This window comes from Oncorhynchus keta, chromosome 14 (assembly GCF_023373465.1).
Source record: "Oncorhynchus keta strain PuntledgeMale-10-30-2019 chromosome 14, Oket_V2, whole genome shotgun sequence".
Taxonomy (NCBI): Eukaryota; Metazoa; Chordata; class Actinopteri; order Salmoniformes; family Salmonidae; genus Oncorhynchus; species Oncorhynchus keta.
In genome coordinates this window covers 70,639,392-70,663,754 of record NC_068434.1, presented here as the reverse complement: position 1 = coordinate 70,663,754, position 24,363 = coordinate 70,639,392, and the positions used below count along the sequence as shown (strand labels likewise).

At 44.9% G+C, this 24,363-nt stretch overlaps 1 protein-coding gene and 2 non-coding genes across 5 annotated transcripts; 2 read left to right on the top strand and 1 right to left on the bottom strand.

Moving 5' to 3' along the window:
* Positions 1 to 234: 234 nt before the first annotated feature.
* Positions 235 to 13,463, top strand: LOC118393919 (kinesin-like protein kif7). 3 transcript variants are annotated; one of them, XM_035787126.2, is made up of 20 exons: positions 235 to 569; positions 3,481 to 3,895; positions 4,410 to 4,610; positions 4,772 to 5,174; positions 5,300 to 5,644; positions 5,833 to 6,025; positions 7,064 to 7,207; positions 7,572 to 7,730; positions 7,819 to 7,976; positions 8,092 to 8,204; positions 8,317 to 8,433; positions 8,562 to 8,770; positions 8,972 to 9,169; positions 9,436 to 9,561; positions 10,436 to 10,609; positions 10,792 to 11,007; positions 11,223 to 11,429; positions 11,595 to 11,793; positions 12,134 to 12,295; positions 12,631 to 13,463. In XM_035787126.2, exons 2-20 carry the CDS (start codon positions 3,568 to 3,570, stop codon positions 13,011 to 13,013), a joined length of 4,035 nt encoding a protein of 1,344 aa, XP_035643019.2. In that variant the 5' UTR covers positions 235 to 569; positions 3,481 to 3,567; the 3' UTR covers positions 13,014 to 13,463. The 3 variants fall into 3 exon arrangements, with proteins under 3 accessions (XP_035643019.2, XP_035643017.2, XP_035643020.2); XM_035787124.2 differs by having other exon boundaries at positions 236 to 569; positions 10,433 to 10,609; XM_035787127.2 differs by lacking the exons at positions 235 to 569; positions 3,481 to 3,895 and adding an exon at positions 3,915 to 4,190 and having other exon boundaries at positions 10,433 to 10,609.
* A 5,213-nt stretch (positions 13,464 to 18,676) lies between these two features.
* On the bottom strand, positions 18,677 to 18,749 carry trnar-acg (transfer RNA arginine (anticodon ACG)). Its single transcript has one exon. It is a non-coding gene; the product is annotated as a tRNA-Arg (tRNA).
* Positions 18,750 to 19,809: 1,060 nt separating this feature from the next.
* Positions 19,810 to 19,882, top strand: trnar-acg (transfer RNA arginine (anticodon ACG)). The gene has a single exon. It is a non-coding gene; the product is annotated as a tRNA-Arg (tRNA).
* The last annotated feature ends 4,481 nt before the right edge of the window (positions 19,883 to 24,363 follow it).

The following is a 24,363-nucleotide window of genomic DNA, read 5'->3' as shown; positions in this document are numbered from 1 at the left end:
AACATAATAACCATGTGGATATTGCAATAATAATAATAATAATAATAATAATGAGACTATGATTAACCATGTTTTAATATTGAAGGATAAACTGCCAAATAACCTACTGCATATTTGTGAGAGTACTCTTATTTTTCCTGTCTTATTCAAATGTAAAAAACCGGAGAAGATTCAGAATCATAGTTTGTTTGATTACAGTCATTGGACCAGAGCGGTTTCAATTGAACACGCTCAGCACATTACTTGGGACGGGTTGTGAATAGATACAGTACAGCTACGAACGGAAGAGACTTTTCATAGTACGCTAGTAGAGGATTTTAGCTAACCCTTTTCCTAACCTTAAACCTAATTATCCTAACCTGCTACGAAAAAGTAACTTACGGTCATGGATGTATACCCAAATATATGTTCTATCTGTGCCACCACATAGTCGAAACCCTTTGGACGAGCATCTGCTAGTGTTTACTGAATGACATCACTTCATCCAAACATTCCCACACCTTCCCTGCAACTCTCAAGTCTCTCTGCTGGAGGGTAATGGATTGGAAGATGAAAAGTTAAAGTTTTCAGTAAGTGAATACATTGCAATATGTTATTTACGTATTAATTTGACACATTTGTTTGTGGATGCTTTATGTATGCATAAGAGGTACGGGATAACTTATTTGTGTGTAACAAGAATAAAAACGTTTTAGCTAATGTTAGCTAGCTAACTTTTTTTGGCCAAATTCTGCTAGCTAACGATGGCGTTCTGTGAAGATACTCAACCAAATTATCTATTTTGGCAACTAACGTTACGGTATACGTATGTATTTTGTTGTTCTCGTAAAACAATGTTAGCCAGTTAACCCTAGTGAGTTAGCAACAAAAGTTACTTTCCTCGCTAGTTAGCCAGCTAGCTACCGAGACTATCATTAGATCTGGTCCATCTCGCGATGACAACGAATTGGCTGGTAATTTTTTATTTATTTAACTAGGCAAGTCCGTTAAGAACGATTTCTTATTTACAATGATGGCCTATACCAAAAGGCCTCATGCGGGACGGGGGCCTGGGATTAAAAATAAATACAATATAAATATAGGACAAAACACATCACAAGAGACAAGACAACACTTCATAAAGAGAGACCGGAGACAACAACATAGCAAGACAGCAACACATGACAACACAGCATGGTAGCAACACAACATAACAACATGGTAGCTGCACAAAATATGGTACAAACATTATTGGCACAAAGGGAAAGAAGGTAGAGACAACAATACATCACACAAAGTAGCCATAAAGATAATCTGCTAACATCTTCAGTCTGAGTGTTGTTTTTATCTGTAAATGACTTTTGTTTAGTGACTGGCATCGATATACCATTGCTGTAACCCCGAGTAAAGATGTTGCCAGAGTGATGGATAACGTTTTCTTATGTGCGCACATGGTGGCATACCTTTACGCACTATGGTCCACGCTCATACGACAGATCGCCACTAGTGCAAGCGCATCCGACGTCAGTGGTCGAAAGTATTTTATTTGGGATAGGGGTCAGAGACCATGAACCTCTGTTTTCTTGTCATGGTCCTTAATTTATAAACACAATTTTTCTCCACACAGATATTATATATGGAATAATCGGGATATATTGTATAAAAATACCTCTCTGTTTTTAGAATATTGGTTCAGAAATAATATCCTATTGGTGAGCCAACTGGTAAATGCAGAGGGTATTTTACTCAGTTATAAAGAATTCTTATCACTTTACAAGGTCCCTATAACACCTAAAGATTTTGCAATTGTTTTAGATGCCATTCCCTCAGGTGTTGCTATGTTATTCAGGAACATGTCAAGACCTGACCCTCAGAGCCTACCTTCTATTGACCCTGTTGACTCATCAGTAGGAAAGATTTGTTTCTCTTTTGGTCCATTCAACAACAGAGCAATACGATCTTTGTTTCAGCAGGATGTTGTATCTATACCTTATGTCATGCCTTATTGGAATGGATTTATTGATAATATGTGTTGGGAAAAAAGTTTGGATGTTGCCACACACATACCTACTTGTTAACAAAGTTAAGGAAGTTTCCTTTAAAATTATTCATAAATATTATCCTGCCAACCACTATATGAAGAAGTTTAAGGAAAACATCAACTCAAATTGCTCCTTTTGTAATGACCACCCAGAAACAGTTGTGCATCTTTGGCATTGTATGCATGTAAGAAAACTGTGGCAAGACATCAGTAGGTTTATAATTGAACACATTTATGAAGATTTTACACTATTGTGGAGAGATGTACTGTTTGGATTCTTTACATACAATAGAAATAAGCGGAATCATTTTTATGTAATTAATTTCATTATTCTTTTGGCCAAATGTCATATACACAAATGTAAATTTACAAACAGAAAACCACATTTTCGTACCCTACAAAAAGAAATTGAACTGTATTTTAAGACGGTTAAAAGCTCTACTAACAAAAAAGCTGTTAGAATTGTAAGTATATGTCCCTTAAGGTCCTTGTGTAATTGTAATGTGATATTGTACCCCCTAGCTCGATTTTCTATTGTTTGTAATCTATGTATGCTTGTGTTCCCTCATGTGCTTTATGAATGGATTTGTTGTTAATAAAAAAAATATTTAAAAAAGGATAGGTGTCAGAGAGGAATTTGCGAAGCCTTAGTATGTATGGGCTAATATTTACCTGAACTTGTCGCCTGTCTTCCTACCTTTGGGACAATGACTCCCATTATTAGGGCGGAGACATGAACATCTCGTCATTATATACAGATCTCTGGAAAATTTCAAATCATTGATTGGGTTCGTATATGCAATGGACACGCAAAGGACCAGAGCTATGCCATCCTGTGTGTAGCTAAAGCTAGCCTGCAGGCTGTGCGAGTTCCAAATCAAAGTTTTTGTTTACTTTGCAGCCAAGACGTCAGACATATTTTCTATGCTAATTAATGTATACAAATCCCCAAAACAAATTCAGACTGGATGTGCTGTTTAGCAGATGACTAGCCATCAAATGACTAGCACATCTTGTTTTGCTAGATGCTTATTTTATTATGACAAGATAACAATGCCATCTATGAAGTTCCCATCATAGCATGGACTCAATGGCATTGTTTATATAACGATAGAGCTAGGCCTATATTTAAGCAATAAGGCCCGAGGGGGTGTGGTATATTGGCCATATACCACAAAGCGTATTTCTATTATGAACTGGTTACCAATGTAATTAGATGGTTTTATACCATGGTTTTCAGCCAATCGGCCTTCATGGCTTGAACCACCCAGTTTATAATATATTATTTACACAATATATTTGCTGTGCCTCTTTCTATTGGTATTTTCTTTCTTTCACACATTTTATTTCTTTCCAACATGGATCACATTGAATGTTAACATATTTTCTGTATGAGGATTATTGATGGGGTTTTTCTGTATGAGTGTATGAGTTGATTGTGGTTATTTTGGCCTGTGTAGGATGTCCTATCTAAGATGATTGAACTCACAAACCAGAAACCCTGAAGGGACTCCTGGACCCCTGACAGCTAGCCCAGCCTGTCAGCGATGTCTCCCAAAGTTCCTGGCCATGGCAGGTCGGAGGACATGGCGGTGCAGGTCGCTGTTCGAGTGCGCCCCCTGCTGCCCAAGGAGCTGCTACACAGACACGAGAGCTGCATGACTGCTGACCCTGGGCAGCGCAGGGTCACTCTGGGTCACGACCGACACTTCCACTGTGACTTCCTGTTTGAGGAGAACAGCTGCCAGGAGGAGGTGTACGCTGTGTGTGTCCAGCCCCTCATAGAGGCCTTCTTTCAGGGTTTCAACGCCACTGTCTTCGCCTATGGACAGACAGGCTCTGGCAAGACATACACTATTGGAGAGGCCAACATTTGTGAGTTTCTGGTTTCTTCCCTGCTACCTGCAATGTTTGGTCATTTAATAATTTTTGTTCTATGGCTTTTGAGTCCAATCAAAGGAGATGTACTAGCTTGTAGTGTAGAGGAGCGGAGAATGGATGCACGTCTTCTGGTGTGTGACATATAAATGCTGATATGCAGAGAGTTCACACCCGTCCTGGAAGCCAACTGCACTTCCTACAATTCAGCTGCCACAGCCTGCGGGAACAGTCCATACCAGACAGGCTTGCCATCTGATCTACTGGTGTGTGAGATGGCAAAGCTGTGTGGGTGGGTTATGGTTATAACACAGAGCGTGTGTGTTTGTGTGAGATGAAGTATGTGTTATATTAGATCAGTTCTGTGGTGCATGTGTATGTCAGAGGTACGTGTTCCTTCAATGAAAACAGTGCAAAGCTGCAGGCAATGGTTTTATATACGTACATATTTAATTATCTTCAGAGGTTACTAGGCTATATATATGTATATGAACCCAGTGTCTGTGTGTAGCTTCCTTTAGGGATGAGGAGCAGGGCATCGTCCCCAGGGCTTTGGCTGAGGTCTTCAAGCTGCTAGATGAGAATGACCTCAGTGACTTCTCTGTCCGAGTGTCTTACCTGGAGGTGTACAAGGAGGACTTCAGGGACCTGCTGGAGGTGGAGACAGCCAGCAAGGACATCCACATCAGAGAGGATGATAAGGGCAACATTGGTATGGATTTTTTTTCTTCCAACAAATATTTATCACAAACAAGCATCTCTCTGTGTTGTCAGGGATCTTAAATTTCAACATGAGGGTAGGGAGTAGTCAAAGTCATGTGTGTTAGTTATTCATGGCTCTGTCTGTGCTCATGTTTGTGCGCTTCCCTGCAGTGCTGTGCGGGGTGAAGGAGTGTGAGGTGGAGGGGCTGGACGAGGTGCTGAGCCTGCTGGAGTCTGGCAACACAGCCAGACACACAGGCGCCACCCAGATGAATCACCACTCCAGCCGCTCACACACCATCTTCAGCGTGCACATGGACCAGCGCCGCGGCGGCTCCCAGGCCCATGGTAACCCCACCACAGGCACCGGGCCTCACATCCTCTCCTCTAAGTTCCACTTTGTGGACCTGGCAGGGTCGGAGAGGATCCTCCGCACAGGGAACACAGGGGAGAGGCTGAAGGAGAGCATCCAGATCAACAGTGGCCTACTGGCCCTGGGGAATGTCATAGGAGCCCTGGGAGACCCCAAGAGGAGAGGCACCCATATACCATACAGGGACTCCAAAATCACCAGGTATGTAGTCCTCTAACATTTGGGGACTCATAAAATGGTGTGCAGGATATATTGCTTTCCTCCTTCTTTTATTTTGCAAATTATTTTCCCCCGATTGACTTATGACATTTAAAATCTGTATGCAGGATCTTGAAAGATTCTCTGGGAGGAAACGCCAAGACGCTGATGATTGCATGCATCAGCCCCTCCTCTGCGGACTTTGACGAGAGCCTGAACACACTGAACTATGCCAAGCGGGCCCGCAACATCCAGAACCGGGCCACTGTGAACTGCCGAGGAGAGCCGGACCGTGTGGAGGGACTGGAGCAGAAGATCCGGGCGCTCCGCAGGGCCCTAGAGAACCGTCAACGCTCAGAGACCCGTATCATCGCCCGCTTGGACCCAGACAAGCGTTCGCACCCAGGAGAGGGAGAGATCAGACTGCAAGCCCAGAGTGCCCACTACAGGACCTGCACTGACACTGCATACAGGTGAGATGAAACAGCTTTATTTTTCTTAATAATCATTGGCAATAAGTTCAGTAGTTGACTAGATGTAATATAATCAGTTTCATAAACAAAGTGCACTTTATTGTGAGGACATATGTGTGTGGGTGTTGTTTGGCTAATGAACTCAGGAGTAGTTGTCTGAATATGTAAGGCTGTGTACCCATCCCCAGGTTGCTGTGTGAGCTGCAGGGTGAGGGGACACTGTCTGCGGAGCACGTCCTGAGGGTGAAGGACTGGCTGTGTTCTGTGGAGGAAGAACGCAGCGGCCTGACCACTGCCTCAGGACCTGACAGCGGCATCGAGAGCAGCTCCACCGAGGACACCTCCGCTCAGAGGAGGAGGAGGGCTGCTGTCAAGAACCAGGTCATACACACATTAACAGTCACTACATCACTCACTACATATTCATAAAGCTCCAATTTATTCAAAGAAAAGACTTAACAAAATATTTGATCTTATCAACAAGAGGTTCATCCTAGGGCTGGGTAATATATCGTATTTTGAGGTGTACTGGTATGGACTGCTATGGGTTTTAGCTAAAACGTTTTTGTTGTTGTTACACACAAATTAGTTATCTCTTATGCATACATAAAGCAGGAAAAAACTAATGTGTGAAATTAATACGTAAATAACAAATTGCAATGTATTCACTTACTGAAATGTTAACTTTTCATCTTCCAATCCATTACCCTCCAGCAGAGAGACTTGAGAGTTGCAGGGAAGGTGTGGGAATGTTTGGATGATGCGATGTCATTCAGTAAACACTAGCAGATGTATACTGCTATGGGTTTTTACAATGCTGTTTATAGCGATATGTTGATACAGTGCTAAGTTAACAGTTCTATAAAGTGGACTACTTCACTGTCAGTTTTTTCCTAGTTTGATTTGAGTTTAAAGCAGTCAGAATGGCAGAAGCCCAGTAAATCCACTTAAAATGAATTTGTTGTTGTAGCTCACCAAAGTAAAGGTGTTGCCAGAGTAATGGATAACATTTTCATATGTATGCACATGGTGGCATACTTTTAAGCACTTTGGTCCACATTTATCCGTCGGATATCCACTAGTGCACCCAACGCTAGTGGTCGAAAGTATTTTCTCGTGGATAAATGATACCCGGCACACACAGAGAAGGTTCCGAGAGGAAGATATGACGAAAGAGATTTCACTGCTCATAAAACATACTTAGAAAATACTGTCAAATACCGCCATGCTGTCAAAAATTAGAAAAATATTGTCATGTGATATTTTGGCCATGTCGCCCAGCCCAAGTTCATCCTATCCTAAAACATTCAAACAACCTGATGGAGTTATGGTGGTAAAGCATCAATCATCTCACCGAACAATCCAGGAAGTGTTGTTGTGCTCTGTGATTCATAATGTATCTGTCATTGAACCCCACAGGAGGCAGAGAATGGTGGAGAGGAGTTGGGCCGTGAGAGGGAGGAGAGTGTGGCTCAGCTCCAGGGCCAGGTCCAGCAGCTGGAGAGAGAGAACACAGACTTCCTGGCTGCTCTGGAGGATGCCATGGAGCAGTACAAACAGCAGGTCAGAACTACACAGCATTTTGACTTCTTACTGGCATTTTGGTGTTCAACATGACAGCACTGTAATCATCAAATCAAATACATTTATAAAGCCCTTCTTTTCTCAGCTGATGTCACAAAGTGCTGTACAGAAACCCAGCCTAAAACCCCAAACAGCAAGCAACGCAGGTGTAGAAGCACGGTGGCTAGGAAAAACTCCCTAGAAAGGCCAGAACCTAGGAAGAAACCTAATCATCAAAGAATAAAAACAAATACATTTTGTCTCATTTCTTAGTCTGTCCTCACTTGCCTCCTATCATTTCCATCTTGAGAGATGATCAACATTGTTCATTGTTTCAATGTTATATTCTCTCCCTCTCCCCTAGAGTGATAAGCTGCAGGAGCAGCAGGATGTGATAGTGGAGCTGCAGTGTCTGCTCTCAAGGCCAGGTGTACCGGGGCTAGGATTACACCTGACACCACGCCCCCACACCGCCCCCCAGGGCTCCATACGCCACTCCCACAATGGACTCACCAACAGACAGGCATGACGTTCTAGTCTCAACATTAATCAGTAGTGTGTTCCACAGTGTATGTCGCTGTGTGCTATGAGTGTGACTGTGTTGGCTGTAGGTTGGTCCACTGGGCTGTGTGGAGAGCAGCTCGTTTGGTGACCAGATCCAGTGTGGTTATGGTCAATCTTCTTATGACCACGAGGACCTGGGAGGGGGAGAGGTGAAGGACTCTGAGGAGGAGGACACTTACGTCAACTTGAGCCATGACAGACGGAAGTATGGAGAGAATATCACATCTTTATTTAAAACTGAGTGAGATCATGCAGATTATAGAATGCCCAAGCATCATTGACTGTCTAGGTCATTGATGGCTACTGTATGTATCTCTTAGACACGTGAATCTGACTTGGACTAAGAGAGATATCATGGGTGGATCAGCAGCTGGAGGGAGAGGTCTCCTGTCTCAGCTGCCTGCCTCTGAACAATTCTCCACCAGGCGACCATGTGAGTCCCACAGCAGTACGAGGCCTAATAAAATTCTAAATCAACTAATTCAAAGTTAAGTTATGACTGTGGAAGCACTAACATGTGTTTGCATCCCCTTCTCTCTGTGCAGCCAACTCCAGTGTAGGGGAGAGCTCAGTGGGGCTGCTACAGGCCCAGCAGAAAATCAGAGAGCTGTCTGTCACCATCCGCATGAAGGAGGAGCTCATCAGAGAACTGGTCAAAACAGGTACATACCTACGACCATTCCTATCCTGGCTTTCTATATGATGGCAATCACATGCCTGTTTTCTCCCCATAAACAATACGCAATGTACCATGGAGTGGTGGGACAGATGTTATCGTGTGTTACTGTAGGTAAGGACGCCCAGGCTCTGAACAGGCAGTACACCCGTAAGATCTCTGCCCTGGAGGGGGAAGCTGAGCAGGCCAGGCAGGAGGTCCAGGAGGCCCAGAGACAGCTTCAGGACCTGGAGAAACATGAGAAGGAGACCAGCGGTGTCACTGACAGGACCAGGGCCCAGGAGTGTCGCAGGAAGATAGCTGCAGCACAGAACAAAGTACAGGTCTGTCTGAGCCAGACTCCTACACTAATGCATACTGTACACTCGTAACATCAGTTAGTGTCTGCTCATACTGGATGTTTGTATTTGCCTGTGTCGGTTTGTTCGTGTGTGTGTGTGTGTGTGTGTGTGTGTGTGTGTGTGTGTGTGTGTGTGTGTGTGTGTGTGTGTGTGTGTGTGTGTGTGTGTGTGTGTGCGCGTTAGGTCCTGAGCCAGCGTCAGAGGGACACTGCACGGCTGGCCTTGCTGTCTGCGCAGAGCGAGCGGCGTGTTTCGGAGCTGGAGCGCAGCGTGCAGGGCATGAGGCAGCAGCAGGAGCAGCTGCAGAGACGTCTGCGACACGAGAGCCAACAGAAACGACGCCTGGAGACAGAGATGCAGCGACGCACGCACAGAGTCAAGGTGCAGCCCTGGAGAATGTAGAATACCTGCTAAGAAACAGAGTGGAGCAGGACAATGCTGTGGTTTTTACAGATTGGCATTTGTCACATCAAACGTCTCCAGTGATCACATGGCATCACATGACTAATTTGCATTCATAGCGTATTCCATACACTCCACTGGGGCCTAAATTCTGTGGACAGAATCATAAAATATGATGCCTGCCTACCTTGGTATCCCTGTTTTTACTGAATACTCCCTCCCTCTTTCCATCCCTCCCTCCCCAGGAGCTGGAGATAAAGAATGAACAGCAGCAGAAGATCCTGAGGATAAAGACGGAGGAGATTGCTGCCTTCCAGAGACAGAGACGCAGCGGCAGCAACGGCTCTGTCATATCACTGGAGGAGCAACTGGTGTGACATGGGTCTTCTACAATGCTTATGAAGCATGTATATAGCACATATAAACAGTTGATTAAGTATTTATCCACCAGTTATACAATAGGCATAGAATCTCAGAAGCATTTATATAGATGTTACATACAAACCATGTTCATTCACCTCTATGCAGTAGTTTTACCCCATTTATAGAGTAATTCTACAGCCGTTTCACGTATTTTATGTGGTTTTACACTACATATTAGCTACATATTTAGCCAAAAGGCATGTTTCAACATCCAAAGGCTTTATTTGCATTGTTAAATGTGAAAGATGAAAAATGCCTCGTATCCCCCAGCAACTATATGCAGCTGAGTTTCCCCTGTGTGTCTTATATCTCACACTCATAGTACACATTGAGTGGAGAGAGTCTCAAGTCATTAACTAGTGTGCCTGGACAGGCCCAGAGCTCACACTGACACTCACACTAGACCAGTGTGATACGCGGCCACCATACTGAACTCTGTGAGAAAGCCTGTTTTAGTGGGTCTCTTAGCATGGTCTTTTTAATGAAGAGAGTAAGAGACCTGGCAGTCTGTGTGATGGAGATAGGTGCGATATAGATCAATACACTGAATGATGGGCAATCAACAACAACAATTCTCAGCTGCCTGTCAGTTATAGATTTACAAGTGTTTAATTGTTCTTTTCCGAGCTTCCAATGAGCAAAATGGCTTGTCTTGTTATTGAATGTTCTTCAGATGTGGGGTGTGTCTACATTTGCTGTGTGTGCCCCTTTGTGGGCAATGTGTGTTACTTCTGAAATATTGAGTTCCTTTGTACTGTACTACGTTGTTTCATTGTGGATCCAAATGAACTGTGTCTGCATGTGTTCCCGTGCGTGCAGAAGATTGAGGAGCAGAAGCGCTGGCTGGATGAGGAGATGGAAAGTGTTCTGGAGCAGAGGAAAGGACTGGAGGACCTGGAGGGAGAACTGACCAAGAGGGAACAGATCCTAGCCAAGAAGGAGGCCCTGCTGCAGGAACGCAGTGGCCTGGAGACCAAGAGACTCCGCTCCAGTCAGGTACACACACATTAAACAGGCCCCACACACTCAGTGGCCCTACAGGTATAGTGGTTTGCCAAGTTAATTTCACTGTCAATTTAATGATTTTCTGTACTTCTATTTGATAAATCATTCATAAATCTAGTACGGCCGGGTAGCGTCTTTCCTTCAACTGTAGTGTATCTCTTCTCTCCCCGTAGGCCCTCAGTGAGGACCTGGTGACGTTGTCTGGCCGTATCGAGTCTCTGGAGCGGGAGCTGAGTGAGAGGAATGGCCTGCTCCGCAGCAGCAGTGCCCAGGACTCCCAGCAGATCCGCCAGGAGATCAACAACCTGCGCCAGGAGAAGGACACACTGCTCAAACAGAGAGTGGAGCTGGATGACAAACTACGGCAGGGTAGTCTGCTCTCACCAGAGGTCAGAGACCCTACAGGCTTACAGAAGCTTCTAACACCGCCCTAACACTTCTCTGTGGATTCATTCCATACGTAGTATTTGTATAGTTTCTGTAGTTTGGCGTGTTAGGCACTGAGTGTCAATGCTAGCGGTGCCCCTGTAGTTTGGTATATTGTGTGTGTGCCTGTATTCCTCCCCCATTTCAACCCCTGTGGTTCTCTTTGTTCTGTCCCCAGGAGGAGCGGTCTGTGTTCCAGCTGGACGAGGCAATCGAGGCTCTGGACGCGGCTATAGAGTATAAGAACGAGGCCATCACCCAGAGACAGAGGCAGATGAGGGCCTCTGCCAGCATGCTCTCCCAGTGGGAGATGAACCTCATGGCCAAACTCAGCTACCTGTCTGCCTCAGAGACCCGTGCACTGCTCTGCAAGTACTTTGACAAGGTCTGTCTGTGTGGCCCTCTTCTCTACTGTTGTGGTTTTCACTGTGTCTGCTCAAATACATGGCCGCATAGCCTATGTTTATACAGCAAATCTCCATTATGATTCAAAGCAGCATGGAAATGGAGTGAGAGAAAGATAGGGAATGTAAGTTGTTTGTGTGTGTAGGTGGTGTCGCTGCGGGAGGAGGAGCGTAAGCTGCAGCTGGCCCTGGCAGATCTAGAGATGCGTGGTGAGGAGCAGCTGCAGCTGGTGCAGTGGCTGGAGAACGCTCTGGACCGCACGCAGCTCGACACGGACCGCAGACTCACACAGCAGCAGAAGGAGCACGAGAGGAGTGTACAGCTACTGCTGCAGCAGTGCCGAGGTGGGCCTCACACACAAATAAATGCACACACCTGTAGGATTTAGGCAGAACATGTCAGAATATAACCAACATTTTTTTGTTTTCAACAAAGATTTAGGCACATTTGCCGTTTTTGCTCCACCTCAAGCCAACAAAATGAGACCCAGGCACAACTACGCATATCTTTAAAAAAATATATATATATATATTATTGATATTTTATCTCCATTCAGTTTGCCATGTCTATACCTCCCATTCAACCCTCCCACACCCAGTGTGATAACAGTCACCAGGCCCATTATCTGCAGCGCAGTATTCCTCAGGTATTGTTGTGGTCCACCTGATGTTTACTTCCCTACAGAGCAAATGGACGAGGGCCTGGCGGGGAGGCAGAGGCAGTACGAAGGCTGGATCCATAACCTCAGTAAAGAGCTCAACCACTACAAGACTGCCAACCTGGAACTGAGCAACCGGTTCAGGGAGCTGTGTGGCAACACCAGCCAACCTATGGAGCAGGGAAAGGGTAATGTATGGCTCATTTTGGATAGGGACATACTATTGTTATTTTTTTCAAATCGCTCTAGTCAGTGGGTAAAGTACATTAATGTAACATAATGTAGGTAAGATAACAACAGAAGGTATGGGTATTAAAAAACAATCCAATCTCTGATTTCTGCTCAAATAATCCTCATCTGCTCAAATACTCAGACATCTGCTCTATCTCTCATGTAAAATATGCACATCTGTCAGGGGATAATAAGTATTCAGTGTTTGACTGAGTATTCCTCTTAGTCTGTCCTGTTCAGTGCTGGGCTGTGAGGCATGTGAATATTCATTATTGTATATGTTGCGTTGCAGTTCCAGTCTTTGAGGGCAGAATAGGCAGTGTGGAGAGGCTGAGCCAAGGCCCAGACGACAGCCGTAGGGGAGGGCCAGGGGAGCCAGAGAGACCAATCAGGTCCCGGGAGGAAATAAGGGAGCTGGTCAACGCACCTCTCCCTGCCACATGGAGGCGTTCCTCCCTCCCCACCGAGGACCCCTGCGGCATGGAGGAGCTACAGCAGCAGGTGGCCATGGAGACGCCTGTAAACCGGGTGGTTCAGACTGGTACGGACCCTTGGAGTGGGACAACATCTCTGCCATTTGCCAAATCACGCAGAGAGTCCCGCCGATCCAGCCTCAACACCGGACCACTGATCTCAAACAATTCCAGAATTGATGTGAGGAAAAATCCTGTTTAAAAGCACAAGGACCTCATGGTAGAATCAAGTTGAAATGCAAAAGGACCTTAGGCAGAATTCCGTTTAAATGCCAAAGGACTTAATGGCAGGATCCTGTTTAAAATGCAACAGAATCAAGTTCATGTCAAAATGAACTTGTTTTTTTATCCTGTTTTCATATTGTTAAAAGTATGTATTTGTTTTATAACCTGTAAGTATATTTTGTATTCATTCATTCTTATTTTTTGTATTCATTCATTCATTCATTCTTATATTTGTGGTTTTATAAATAAATGTTGGAAGAATGCTCTTCATTTTCTATATCAAGCACTTTTCTTTTCCTCCGTGTAATTCATATCCGCTTTTACAATCATAGACGTTGTCATCATCGGTTATACTCTTCACTGTTGCTATTTTGTCATCACTACCCATTTCTGTATGTGAAATAAAATACGATTCTTGCTTCTGTAATCTCTGACTGACTAATATGTTGTAAAGGTGTAATATAAAAATATTGAAAGTTGTGGTTTGTTGGCTAAATAAATTATAAAAATTGCTATCTTAAATGCATAATGCCATACATTTGGACATCAATCAATCAAATGTATTTTGTAAAGCCCCTTTTACATCAGTGCTATATAGATACCCAGCCTAAATCCCCAAATGGCAAGCAATGCAGAGGCACAGTGGCTAGGGAAAAACTGCCTAGACGGGCAGAACCAGGCTCCGAGGGGTGGCTAGTCGTCATAGAATTAGAATACTACAACGGGAATTAAAACTTATTACGATGTGTCACGTTCTGACCTTTATTTTCTGTGTTTTGTGTTTAGTTAGTATGGTCAGGGCGTGAGTTGGGTGGGCAGTCTATGTTTGTTTTTCTATGTTTTGGTTATTTCTATGTTTCGGCCTAGTATGGTTCTCAATCAGAGGCAGGTGTCATTAGTTGTCTCTGATTGAGAATCATACTTAGGTGGCCTGGGTTTCACTGTGTGTTTGTGGGTGATTGTTCCTGTCTCTGTGTGTGCACCAGATAGGACTGTTTTTGAGTTTTCACATTTCTTGTTAGTTTGTTCATGTGTACCTTAATGTATTAAAAAGTACCATGGACAATTACCACGCCGCGTATTGGTCCTCTGATCCGTTTCGCCACTCCTCTTCGGAAGAAGAGGAGGAAATTCATTACAGAATCACCCACCAAGATCGGACCAAGCGGCGTGGTAAAGGACAGCGACGACAGCAGCAGCAGCAGCAGCAACAACAGCGGCCAGCATCAGAGCAGAATCTGGACTACACAACTTGGGAGGAGATAGATAGGTGGGCGGTCGACCCAGGGAGAGTGCCGGAGCCCGCCTGGGATTCGATGGAGCAATGCAAGGAAGGTTACAGGAGAATGAGGTTGGCGAAGCCAGTGCGACAGGTACGAGAGGCAGCCCCAAAAAAATTTTTGGGGGGGGCACACGAGGTGTGGTACTAAGCCAGGTAGCAGACCTGAGCTCACTCCTCGTGCTTATGATAAGCAGCGCATTACTGGTCAGGCACCGTGTTATGCGGTTGAGCGCACGGTGTCGCCAGTGCGTGTCCATAGCCCGGTGCGCTATAGGGCAGCCCCCCGAAAGTGCCATGCGAGTGTGGGCATTGAGCCAGGGCGTATGGTGCCTGCTCAGCGGGTCTGGTCGCCGGTACGCAGTCTTGGTCCAGGTTATCCTGCGCCGGCTCTGCGTGCTGTGTCTCCGGGGCGCTGGGAGGGTGCAGTGCGTCCTCTGCCTGCGCTCCGCTCGTACCGGGCAACTGTGGGAGTGGAGCCTAGGGGAGAGGTGCGTGTAGTAAGCACTAGATCTCCCGTGCTTACCCACAGCCCGGTTCAACCTGTGCCTGCACTCTGGAGGGTCCGGGCTCGAGTAGTTGTCCAGCCTGGGGAAGTGGTGCCAGGTTGCGCACCAGAGCTCCAGTGCTCCCCACAGCCCGGTCTTTCAGGCTCCTCCTAACACCAAGCCTCCTGAAAGTCTCCCCAGCCTGGTGGTTCCTGTGGCAGCCCCACGCACCAGGCTGTCTCTCAGTCTCCTCCCTGCAGGTGCTCCCGCCTGTCCGGCGCCGCTGCCGGAGCGTCCCGCCTGTCCGGCGCCACTGCCGGAGCGTCCCGCCTGTCCGGCGCCGCTGCCGGGCCTCCCCGCCTGTCCGGCGCCGCTGCCGGAGCGTCCCGCCTGTCCGGCGCCGCTGCCTCCTGTGGCGGGCCGCCCAGGCTGTCTCTCTGTCTCCTCCCTGCAGGTGCCTCCCGCCTGTCCTGCGCCGCTGCCGGAGCCTCCCGCCTGTCCTGCGCCGCTGCCGGAGCCTCCCGCCTGTCCGGCGCCGCTGCCGGAGCCTCCCGCCTGTCCGGCGCCGCTGCCGGAGCCTCCCGCCTGTCCGGCGCCGCTGCCGGAGCGTCCCGCCTGTCCGGCGCCGCTGCCGGAGCCCCTCAGCCCAGAGCGCGCTGCCAGAGCCCCTCAGCCCCGGCGCCAGAGCCCCTCCAGCCCAGGGCGCCGGAGCCCCTCAGCCCAGAGGCGCCAGAGCCCCTCAGCCCAGAGGCGCCAGAGCCCCTCAGCCCAGAGGCGCCAGAGCCCCTCAGCCCAGAGGCGCCAGAGCCCCTCAGCCCAGAGGCGCCAGAGCCCCTGCCCAGAGGCTGCCAGAGCCCTCAGCCCTCTGGCGCCAGAGCCCCTCAGCCCAGAGGCGCCAGAGCCCCTGCCCCTCTGTCCAGAGCCCCTGCCCCTCTGTCCAGTGGGGTCATTGAGAGGGGTTGCCATGGTGAGAAAGCCACGGAGGCGGACAATAAAGCGGACTAAGACAATGGTGAAGTGGGGTCCGCGTCCCGCGCCAGAACCGCCACCGCGGACAGACGCCCACCCAGACCCTCCCCTATAGGTCAAGGTTTTGCGGCCGGAGTCCGCACCTTTGGGGGGGTACTGACACGTTCTGACCTTTATTTTCTGTGTTTTGTGTTTAGTTAGTATGGTCAGGGCGTGAGTTGGGTGGGCAGTCTATGTTTGTTTTTCTATGTTTTGGTTATTTCTATGTTTCGGCCTAGTATGGTTCTCAATCAGAGGCAGGTGTCATTAGTTGTCTCTGATTGAGAATCATACTTAGGTGGCCTGGGTTTCACTGTGTGTTTGTGGGTGATTGTTCCTGTCTCTGTGTGTGCACCAGATAGGACTGTTTTTGAGTTTTCACATTTCTTGTTTTTGTTAGTTTGTTCATGTGTACCTTAATGTATTAAAAAGTACCATGGACAATTACCACGCCGCGTATTGGTCCTCTGATCCGTTTCGCCTCTCCTCTACGGAAGAACAGGAGGAAATTCATTACACGATGGGATAAAAATCAACCATTTTGGTCAGGGAGTTGGTCTGTGCTGTGATAAAATATTGTGTGAAATAATGAATTTGAAGAATGTAACTACACTGTATGATTGTTAGTTAGCCAGACAGTTCTAGAAGAATGATTCCATACATTTTTCCATTAACTTCCAATATGCCAAACTTACATTCAAACAATGCAGTCACTCCACAGCCATACACTGGCTGAAATCAGTTGATGGCAAGTTGTAGATGCAACTTGATATTGTATCATATAATAGCACTCATAGCTTTCTAAGAAAATGAAAATATAGACATTTATGATCTATTTACATATACATTACCAAATGTATGTGGACACCTGCTTGTCAAACATCTCATACTAAAACCATGGGCATTGTATGGAGTTGGTCCCCCCCCCTTTGCTGCTATAATAACCTCCACTCTTCTGGGAAGGCTTTCCACTAGATGTTGGAACATTGCTGCGGGGACTTGCTTCCATTCAGCCACAAGAGCATTAGTGAGGTTGGGCACTGATGTTGGGCGATTAGGCCTGGCTTACAGTCAGCGTTACAATTCATCCCAAAGGTGGTTGAGGTCAGGGCTCCGTGCAGGCCAGTCAAGTTCTTCCACACCGATCTCGACAAACCATTTGTGTATGGACCTCGCTTTGTACATGGGGCATTGTCATGTTGAAACAGGAAAGGGCTTTCCCCAAACTGTTGCCACAAAGTTGGAAGCACAGAATCGTCTAGAATGTCATTGTATGCTGTAGCGTTAAGATTTCCTTTCACTGGAACTAAGGGGCCTAGCCCAAAAAATGAAAAATAGCCCCAGACCATTAGTTCTCCTCCACCAAACTTCTCAGCTGGCACAATGCATTGGGACAGGTAAAGTCCTCATGGCATCTGCCAAATCCAGATTTGTCTGTGTTCTTTTGCCCATCTTAATCTTTTCTTTTTATTGGCCAGTCTGAGATATGGCTTTTTCTTTGCAACTCTGCCTAGAAGGCCAGCATCCCGGAGTCGTCTCTTCATGGTTGACGTTGAGACTGGTGTTTTGCGGGTACAATTTAATAAAGCTGCCAGTTGAGGACTTGTGAGGTGTCTGTTTTTCAACTACACACTCTAATGTACTTGTCCTCTTGCTCAGTTGTGCACTGGGGCCTCCCACTCTTTCTATTCTGGTTAGCGCCAGTTTGCGCTGTTCTGTGAAGGGAGTAGTACACAGCGTTGAACGAGATCTTCAGTTTCTTGGCAATTTCTCACATGGAATAGCCTTCATTTCTCAGAACTAGAATAGACTGAAGAGTTTCAGAAGAAAGGTCTTTGTTTCTGGCCATTTTGATCCTGTAATCGAACACACAAATGCTGATGCTCCAGATACTCAACTAGTTTAAAGGTCCGTTTTATTGCTTCTTTAATCAGAACAACAGTTTTCAGCTGTGCTAACAATTGCAAAAGGGTTTTCTAATGATCAATTAACCTTTTAAAATGATAAACTTGGATTAGCTAACATTAGCTGATAATGGGCCTCTGTATGCCTATGTTGATATTCCATTAAAAATAAACTGTTTCCAGCTGCAATAGTCATTAATAGTCAACAATAGTCAACATTAACAATGTCTACACTGTATTTCTGATCAATTTGATGTTATTTTAATGGACAAAAAAATGGCTTTTCTTTCAAAAACAAGGACATTTCTAAGTGACCCCAAACTTTTGAACAGTAGTGTAGTCTATAAATGAGTTCGGCTGCTACAGAGGGCAAATATGGTACACAATGATTTCTAATACTGATCTAACGATCCTGGATAAGATATGCCTCAATGTAAGGGGCAAAAAACTTTCGCGCTTGTGTAGCTCATAGGTTGAAAATGCAGAGCTATATGGAAACCTCCACATTGTTACAAAATTTGGGAGAAACAAAGCAAAGAGCTCAATTTGGCCTCTGCGTGCCTACTGAGATTCCGGAAATAGCATCACACCATTCATATGGCGCCTCCGACCAAATTTTCAGATCAAACATAAATTAGCTCTTAACACTACTGTCTGTGATGATAACTGGGAACCCCCATAACGAATCACCTCATCCTACTGAAATGTAGACAATGTTCTGAACTTTTTATCTCACTCAGTACAGCAGCCCGGCCCCGATTTGTGGTTGGCAAACTGTGTTATGAATAGCCTGCGTGATGATAGAATAAAGCTTACGCTACTTTGCTTTACATATGCCTCTATTACTGATAACAAGGCATTGTTTCCGCAGAGCCTTGTTATTTGGATGAACTGAATAGACAACCCATCATGTGAGAATCTCGTTTTGTGATTTGGATGGGTGGCGCAAAAACAAAATGAACGAGCTTGCCAGGAGTCGAACCTAGAATCTTCTGATCCGTAGTCAGACGCGTTATCCATTGCGCCACAAGCCCTCTCCTGCTCTAAATAGCAACTTTTTTATTGGGCAATTCCCGGTAAATTATTTGTGGTGAAGCTGAATGTGATTGGTTAGCATAAAGCTAGCAGCTTGTTCAATCTGGCGTCAGCAATATATTTACAGCGTTTACTGAGATGCGGTCTGTGCAGAAGGCAGGGCACTCATACTGGGTAGAGCAGTATGAAAGATCCTGATACAACAGATACTGACTGTTACTTTTTATTTTGACCCCCCCTTTGTTCAGGGACACATTATTCAATTTCTGTTAGTCACATGTCTGAGGAACATGTTCAGTTTATGTCTCAGTTGTTGAATCTTGTTATGTTCATACAAATATTTACACATGTTAAGTTTGATGAAAATAAACGCAGTTGACAGTGAGAGGACTTAGAAACCTAGGCCTAAAATGGCTGCCGGCCACAGTTGCAACAACCACTGTTTTGGTAAAAAGCCGAGGGGTAGGGCAGGAGAAATGTAACGACACTCTCAAATTCATAGACAGAAGATGGCCATCCTTGATATCAAAATTATAGTTTTGAAGCTACACAGTGTACATGTACTTACATTTACAGTGTAAGACCAACATTGGAGTAATGACAGCTTAGCTCTTGGGGCATTTAGTTATATGTATATTATATTTAGGGGGGGGGGGACAAACATGCAAATCTAATTGTATTTGTCACATTTGACGAATACAACTGGTGTAAACTTTACCGTGAAATGCCATCAACAATGCAGTTTGAAAACAAAATAGTAACACAAGAGTAATAAAATACAATACACAAGAATATAACTATATATATGTTAGAATGAATACATACAGTGTCAACAATAGGTATCCTGGACAAAATGCTCGACGTGTAGCTATCTCAGAAAAACGAATTAAAAAAAGCACCTACGAAAATATTTTATGTCCAGCAGGGTGAGGACCAATCATATAGCTGTCCGCCTCCGAAGAAATTACGCACAAGCCAATCACAGATAATACCACTGCAAGAAGTTACCAGGAATAAACCAATGATAAGAAAGCAATGGCGGGCATATGGTATAGAAGCGGGCTTGTGGCGCAATGGATAACGCGTCTGACTACGGATCAGAAGATTCTAGGTTCGACTCCTGGCAAGCTCGTTCATTTTCTTTTTGCTTCACAAAACGAGATTCTCACATGATGGGATGTCAATGCATCAAAATAAAAAGGTTCTGCTGAAAATAGCCATTGTTATCACCAGAGAGGAATATGTGAAGCTAAATAACATTAGCTAAGTTAGATCTTTGTTATCATCACGCAGGCTATTCATAACACAGTTGCCGACCTCAAATCGCTGCCCGGGCTGAAAAACATTGTCGATATGTCAGTTGGTGATGTATTATGGGTGTGCCTGGTTGGCAACACAGACAGTAACGTTAGCGTTAAGAGCCAATTTATGCCTTATTTGAACATGTGGGCGGAAGCGCCATGTGGATGGTGTGACGCAATAACGGAGTAACGCAATAACGTAGGCATGCCGAGGCCAAATTGAGTTCCGTAATAGCATACTTTGCGCCTCCCAAACGTTGTAACAATGTGGAGGGCTCCATTTTGCTCTGTATTTATATGATTGGTTAACGGGAGGTGGGACTGCAGGTCCTGTATAAACACAACAGCTCTGCTCCATGAAGCACAAGAAGTATGAATGCCCTGACTTCTGCAGAGGCCCAGGCAAAAAAACGAAAGGAGGGTGTTTGGTCACGTAATCAAAATGTATACATTCAAATATCATAATGACAACTGTAGCTAATTAGCAACTTTTCAACTAATTACAATTGTTTAGCTACTTTGCAACTACTTAGCATGTTAGCTAATCCTAACCGTAACCCTTTAACCTAACTCCTAAATTTAACTCTATCATGAACCCTAACCCCTAGCTTCGCTTCGGTGTAATGCACATTCCTTTGACGATAAACGCAAATCCAACCATCACCCCTGGTGAGACAAAACCGCGACTCGTCAGTGAAAATAACTTTTTGCCAGTCCTGTCTGGTCCAGCGACGGTGGGTTTGTGCCCATAGGCAACATTGTCTGGTGAGGACCTGCCTTACACCAGGCCTACAAGCCCTCAGTCCATTCTCTCTCAGCCTATTGCGGACAGTCTGAGCACTGATGGAGGGATTGTGCATTCCTGGTGTAACTCGGGTAGTTGTTGTTGCCATCCTGTACCTGTCCCGCAGGTACAGGATCACCTGTCCCGTGATGTTCGGATGTACCGATCCTGTGCAGGTGTTGTTACACGTGGTCTGCCACTGCGAGGACAATCAGCTGTCCATCCTGTCTCCCTGTTGCACTGTCTTAGGTGTCTCACAGTACGGACATTGCAATTTATTACCCTGGCCACATCTGCAGTCCTCATGCCTCCGTTCACACAGATGAGTAGGGACCCTGTGTCACGCCCTGAACTGTTTCACCTGTTCCTGTTATTGTCTCCACCCCCTCCAGGTGTCGCTTATTTTCCCCAGTGTATTTATCCTTGTGTTTCCTGTCTCTCTGTACCAGTTGGTCTTGTATGTTAGTCAAGTCAACCAGCGTGTTTTTCCCATACTCCTTTTGATAGTCTTGCCGGTTTTGAACACTGCCTGACTCTGGACTACTTTCCCGCCTGCCTGATCATCCTACCTGCCCTGACCTTGATTCTGCCTGCCCTTCGGTACCTTTTGGGCTCCGAACTGGTTTTGACCCTTTTGCCTGTCCACGACCATTCTCTTGCTTTACCCTATTGGATTAATAAATATTGTAAGACTCCAACCATCTGCCTCCTGTGTCTGCATCTGGGTCTCGCCTTGTGTCATGATACCCTGGGCATCTTTCTTTTGGTGTTTTTCAGAGTCAGTAGAAAGGCCTCTTTTGTGTCATAAGTTTTCATAACTGTGACCTTAATTGCCCACCGTCTGTAAGCTGTTAGTGTCTTAACGACCGTTCCACAGGTGCATGTTCATTAATTGTTTATGGTTCGTTGAACAAGCGTGGGAAACAGTGTTTAAACCCTTTACAATGAAGATCTGGGAAGTTATTTTGATTTTTACGAATTATCTTTGAAAGACAGTGTCTTGAAAAAGGGACGTTTCTTTTTTTGCTGAGTTTAAATTTCACCAAATACCAGTTGGATAACAGTTGAATAGTTAGTAAGCAGGAAATAACTGTTTGTTACATAGAATACAACAGGTGCATAAGCTAATACACAAAGACACTCTGGCTCCACTAAGTCTACTTACTTTGGGCAGTGAAGCACACACACTAAAGGAGTCCAGATGAAAGGTGTCAGGAGGTGGTAATAATTTAATGGGGAAGTCTAGAGGTGAAAGGAGCAGCACAGAGATACAGGAGCATCCACTCTCTCTGTGCAGTTGAAAGAGACTGTAGTGATGGGTCGTTCACGAATGATTCGGCTCGAAGAGGTGAATGTTGGGAGCCGGCTTGCATATCAGAAGAGCTGAACCTATTTATAAAAATATTTTTTAAATTAAGATTTGAATCATCTCAAAAATATTTTAATTAATATAATGAACTAATTCAAATAACAAAAAATAAAATAATAATATAGGCCTAAACGCTCAAGCGCACACACATTCGTTCTGATTGTCTGCTCAGACTAACAGCCTCACCTGTTGTTCCTGTCAATCAGACACGCAGTGTCAACCAATGAACCAAAGATGCATGAGGGAGGGCCAAGCCAGAAATGTCTGGGAACTTGCAGATGCCTTGGTGGAAGAGCGGGGTAAAATCTTACAGCAAGAACTGGCAAATATGGTGCAGTCCACGAGGAGGAGATGCACTGCCGTACTTAATGCAGCTGGTGGCCACACCAAATACTGACTGTTACTTTTGATTTTGACCCCCCCTTTGTTCAGGGACACACTATACCATTTATGTTGGTCACATGTCTATGGAACTTGTTCAGTTTATGTCTCAGTTGTTGAGTCTTGTTATGTTCATACAAATATTTACACATTTTAAGTGTGCTGAAAATAAACACAGTTGACAGTGAGAGGACGTTTCTTTTTAGAGTTTAGATAGTATAATCTGTTGCATAAATATACTTTACCAAGTTGCATAGCATGGTCGAGTTATGAGTAGTTTTACTGTTTCATTTTTTGCTGATTTTACATTAAAAAAGTTACACTTTAAATGCACATGTGTAATAGCATCCTTCTTTTTTACATTTATTTCAATTGGTGGAATGCTGCAGTTTTGCAAATTGTTATTTATTTTTCTTTGATATGGTGCAATATTCTATTATGCTGTTCAGATTGTATTCGTTTTGAATGGTTAGATTTATATGCACTTTGTTTATATACATTGAGAAGTTATACTTTAAATGCAAATGTTTAATAGCATTCTTTTTCATAACAAACCAATGCATGTTTAAATACATTGTGGTTAAGGTAGAGTATGATTTCATTTAATAATTTAATTACAATTGTTTTAACACCAATCATAGTCAAACTATCGCAAACTGTTTGACTTACAAACAAAGCATATATTTTTTAAAGAGTCGTTTGGGAGCCAAAAGAGCCGGCACTTTTTGGAGTGCTGAGCTGAATGAGACGGCTCAGTGAGCCGGAATGCCCATCACTAGGAGACTGACATTAGAATCAGCCTGAACTGGTCAAAACAAGGTAACTGTCTGCAGCTGATTGGCTAAATAGGTCTGACACTCAGAATCACAGTTGCCGGGCTACATGGCATCAAATCAGAGGTTAAGTTCGCCAAAGTCAGGAAGGTGAGAGAGTTCAACAGCCAGACACTTCGGCACTGTAATGATGAGCGGTGTCAGAGGGAAAAGGCTATGATCATTGCTACCTGGGATCCTTGGGATGTCCTTACCCCTTTGAAGTTGACATTTAAATGGTTAGGGCAAGGGTAGGGGTTAAAGTTAGGGTTTAGGGTATGGATGTCACAAGGATCCCATATAGCACTAACCATAAGGCTATATGGACACTGCTGACCTGTAAATTAGGTTTAAATTAGGTTCAGGTTAGGGTAAGGGTTTAGGATAGGAGGATATTGTGAACTAATGTCTCAAGGGGAAAATTGTCTTAGACACTGTACATTACACACTCAACATAATACATACATTGCATGTTAAACTTATCATCATACACCTCATATAACCACATACATAATACTTTGAATATTCCCTTATTCTGTCAGCAGCATACTAACACAGCTCAGCCATACTTATTGCTGTTTAGGTATTAGATGGATATGGGAATGAAGCAGTGATTATACCTGTTCAGCTTACATGTGGGTACCATATAGCAGGGGTACTGAAGTACTATTTGAGAAGCTCCGGTCACACAAATGTCCTAGGTGGCAAAGGTCCGGATGGATAATGTCATTTATCGGTGTAGTAACAAAACCCCACCTCGCAACCCAAAACTGTTCACACCCCTCTTGTTGGTGGAGAGAAAATGTTGCTGTTTTAAAGCTAATTTTCAGCAATTCTACACATTTTGCATGTGGCAAACATTTGTATTTGCTGTTTTAAAGCTATTTTCCCGCAATTCTATGCATTATTCCATGTTTTATGTGTGTTTTTATGATACAAGGAAGCCCGGTTTGTATTGACCCCGTT

What these genes read in the sequence shown, in the direction of transcription:
- LOC118393919 (XM_035787124.2), top strand. Translation starts at nt 3,568, where the DNA reads ATGTCTCCCAAAGTTCCTGGCCATGGCAGGTCGGAGGACATGGCGGTG. An exon ending in TATTGGAGAGGCCAACATTT is followed by an intron (nt 3,896 to 4,409) that starts GTGAGTTTCTGG and finishes GTCTGTGTGTAG; the next exon opens with CTTCCTTTAGGGATGAGGAG. An exon ending in TGCACTGACACTGCATACAG is followed by an intron (nt 5,645 to 5,832) that starts GTGAGATGAAAC and finishes ACCCATCCCCAG; the next exon opens with GTTGCTGTGTGAGCTGCAGG.